At 41.0% G+C, this 4,138-nt stretch overlaps 1 protein-coding gene across 1 annotated transcript; it reads right to left on the reverse strand.

The window, feature by feature from the left end:
- Positions 1–322: 322 nt before the first annotated feature.
- On the reverse strand, positions 323–4,128 carry rplp2b (ribosomal protein, large P2 b). Its single transcript, XM_072660075.1, has 5 exons — positions 4,057–4,128; positions 2,754–2,877; positions 2,607–2,655; positions 1,088–1,180; positions 323–713 (listed from the first exon to the last, which is right to left on the reverse strand). The coding sequence occupies exons 2-5, from the start codon at positions 2,874–2,876 to the stop codon at positions 637–639; spliced, it is 342 nt and encodes a 113-aa protein (XP_072516176.1). The 5' UTR covers position 2,877; positions 4,057–4,128; the 3' UTR covers positions 323–636.
- Between the last annotated feature and the right edge of the window lie 10 nt (positions 4,129–4,138).

Genomic DNA, 4,138 nt, shown 5'->3' on the forward strand with positions numbered 1-4,138 from the left:
TTTTAACTAATCCTGATGAAGGTTTATGAGATGAAACACTGAGCTCATCAGCTCATCAACAATCACAGGTTTTAGCCTTCAACAGAGCTTCCAAGGCCCACAAATTGCTCCAGGTCAAAACAGAATCACCTTTTTTTCAACAAATAAAATCCTCCTACAGTAATCAGTTATTAATAATAAAAGGTCATACTGAGACTTCTGTTTATAATTTTCCATAACTAGTTTTAAATTTGCCCATAAATGTAGAGTTGTCTAATTTTTAACGTTACTCTTTTTTTCATCTGGTTTTAGAAAGCATTTCAAACATTTGAACCAATTAAACTTAAGTTAATTTTTTTAATGAAATGTTAGACTACTAGAATATCTTGCATCATCCACCACAGATTAAAGTGTTACTTTATTATAATTCCCTTTGAAAACCATTGGTTCTTCATACTGAATGCTCCAAAATGACCTGGAATAAAATCTTTTACATTTAAAGTTATGTTTTTACCTTCTCCTGTGAAGCTGCTGTTTTGGAGATATGAGGTTTGTCCAGCAGTGACACATTACTACAGTACCCACCAACACCAGACTAGACAAATGATCAAGAACACTTTTTTAAACAAGTATTTTATTTTGGCCCACTGAAACGGTTTAGTCGAACAGTCCGAATCCCATGTCGTCATCGGATTCCTCGGACTCCTCCTTCTTCTCTTCCTTCTTCTCCTCTGCTGCAAAGTGAGAAAAACAACCTCAGTGAGAACCTCCTCTGATCCAAAGTCACACGAGTTCATTTTCTCCCGCCCCTTTTCTTATTATTATTTTTTTTAAAGACGGGGAACAGAAACTGCCTGTACATTTTACAGGTCAGAACATGACCAGCACAGCAGTACTGTACAGACAGAGAAAGTTCATCAGCACAGACTGGCTGAGATTGACAGCAGGAACACTGGGAATCTCCAGATCCTAATTACTAGACTTTTGCTTTCATGTTTGAAATCTTAAACGTGCAACTTCAAGCCGTCCGAGAGCCACATCTCTGTACCAAATAGAAAAGTACTGGCCGTTCAATCACTGGTCATCCAAAACCAGAATGGTAACTAACCTGCAGGTGCTGCAGCTCCTCCAGCAGCAGGGGCAGCGGAGGCGGCCACTGCCACAGCTCCACCAGATGGCACGCTGGCAAGTTTACCGTAGCCTGGCAGAGAGAACACACATGAACATTAGAGATCAATACAACTGAGCCCTGAGCATTGCAACAGGTCCAAACTCTGGAGATTCACCAAAGACCTTTGGTTTGCTGGAGTAATGCAGCCCTCTTTGGTTTAGATTATTTATATTTCAAATATTGATGCTTTTTAAATACTCTTAGACCCATGTGGCCTGCATTTCTTTTATAAATAATTGCAAATACCTTACTTTGTTCTGATTGGAAGATAGTATATGACGAAGGCTTATGAGCAAAAACACTGTTGGAGTCTGATGGAGTTTGGAGTCTCTGGTTTTAGCCATCTACAGATCGAACAAGGTCCACAATTTGTCTTTGTCCAATTTTTTTCCTGATAGACATTCACATCTACTGCAAATCATTTGCAGAGAGATAGAAAACCTGAACTATGTTTTAGGACAAATTTCTTCAGACTTGTCCAATAAGGCTTGAAGCATCATTAGCCTCCATCTATTATAGCAAGCTTGCATTTCCTTATATTTATACAAACAGTATTTTATCATAACAGTATTGCTGGTATTTACAACTACTTGCATTCATTATTACTTATTTTAATCTCTACTATGCAATTTTTTAAAACCTAAGCTACCTTTGCCACCTTCCCTAAACCAGAGAAACAGTAACAAACATCATACCAGTCCAGCTAAATCAGTAACAGTTCACCACACCAACTCAAACAAGCTCCTGAAGGTTCAACAAAATGCCACAAGGCTTCAGTACTCAAACACCAGGTTTGACCAAGTCCAGAAATACCAAGAATCAAAGTCAGAAACTGCTGATTCAGACTTGTTTGGACCGTTTTTAGAGGAGGGCGTCTGCACATTTTCACATCTCTTCAGTGGTACAACTCCTGCATCCATGGGCTGTATTTTCTACAGGTTTGCAAACCAGGTCACTCGCTTAAACAATTCACTGTCTGGTGCCTCCATCCATCTCTACACACAGCAATGTGCAACATCCTCTCTCTCTCTCTCTCTATCTATCATGTATTTAAATAACCAACACCCAAATTAGTGATAAAACAACATCTAAATTTTGGGAGGAAAGACCCACTAAAACTATTCTATAAACTTCTACTGCCAATCATCCCTTAAACCATCCTATGGGATCTGGCTTTACTGTGACTTTTCTCCCCCTTCTAATATTGTCCCAGTGTAGAAAGGATGTAGCCCAACATCCACCACCCAGATGAAGTAAATAAGGGAAGTCTCCCAAGGCACCAATTGATTGAAGATTTGACGCTTGCAACATGAGGAGCATCTGTCTGGTAATGACCGATGTGAATACAGACGTGACCATAATAATAGCAGTGTGTCAATGCTAGACATCTGTTCACCTATTAATCCAATACAGTTCCCAAACAAACGACTGCTGCCTACACTTGTACATTACTCACCTTGGGCAATCACATCCTCCACTTTCTTGCCGTTGAGTTCGGACACAACCTGGTTTAATACAAAAGCACACAGTTGAACAAACCTGAACAATCAAACCAGCCAATCCATTTCCAGATGTTCTAGCAGCTGTGTAGGATCACTCTTACCTTGCCCATGCGGGTCTCATCAACCTCAATGCCAACGCTCTCCAGGATCTTCTTGAGGTCACTGGCACTGGGGTTATCTTTGCCCGCAAGAGCGGCAAGCAGGTAAGCAGCAACGTAACGCATCCTAGATCAGAAAAGACACAGAAAAGCAACGTCAAGACCGTGTACATGTGCGCAGTGACCACCTACTCCCTGCACTCAGCCTTTTAAATTAGGAGCAACACGTCCAGCTCATCCTGTAGTGTGTGGTCCTTAACCCAGAACTCAGGAGCCCATAAAAGACATGGGGATCAGACCTTAGAGTAGAGAAGTGCCTGTGTGGATTATGTAGGATGCAGAAAATGCTCACATGGCCACTGGACAGATTAGCCATGGCACATTATCCATACTTAGGCTTATGGGACAGGTAAACATTACTACAGCTAAAACGTGTTTAAAAACCTGGCATTCATGGTAAATGATGGTTTTGACAGTTTTATCATATTGTGAACATCGACCAACTGCTTTACTACAACAATCTAAAAAAAATACTGTTTAATTTAATGGAGGGGAAAAAATCAGGGTACCAGAAATTGGAAGTATAGGAACATTTTAAAATCTGCTTTTGTTATGTCTACTTATTAAAAATTATAACATTTCACAACAGAAATGTCTAAAGTGATTTGCCACATCACCCAGCCCTATATTTAGGCACAATTACTACACGTTTATGACACTATTTTAAGTGTGCAGCTTGTTCACTATTTTCGAAGCTAATCCACGTTTTAAAGCTTATTTCTATGTATAGAAGTGACAAAAGCATCAAACAAAGCAGGTCAGTCTTTATATTCCTTCTGTTTTAAGAGTCTAGACGAACTTCAGCTGGAATTCTCTCCGTTCCACCTTAAGCGCTGCAGAAACGCGCGGCCCGGACGCAGCCGCTGCACCTCTTAAGGTGGAACGGAGAAGTTCGGAAAACAAGCTGCCAAAAAAACCTCCCCAATTCTCGCTTTAGCTTAATTATCAGCTGAAAACCTAACAATTCTCACCACTAATCGCACAAATTCCTCCAAATAACCTCTAAATATCCCCCACATCCCGTAAACACGGCTTACTCTAACACGTGTTCGCGCAAAGCTAAAGCTAAAGCTAACGCTACCGCTCCCCGCATGCACCCGCTTTCTAAGACTTTCCTCGGCTTACTTCCCCACTTCTCCGCTCTATCAGGCCTCAGTAAACAGGTACAGGGTCTAATATGTCAGAAACAGGCTAATATTTATTGGTATTGATCCTCTTTCAGCTGATTTTCAGAGCGCTCTCTCACCTAGCGCTCCACCACAAGGCTCCAACACACGGAAAAGGAAGAACAGAGGACCGGAAACCGGGAAAACCAGCAGTGCTGGTGA

Source organism: Salminus brasiliensis, chromosome 17, assembly GCF_030463535.1.
Source record: "Salminus brasiliensis chromosome 17, fSalBra1.hap2, whole genome shotgun sequence".
NCBI classification, from domain to species: domain Eukaryota; kingdom Metazoa; phylum Chordata; class Actinopteri; order Characiformes; family Bryconidae; genus Salminus; species Salminus brasiliensis.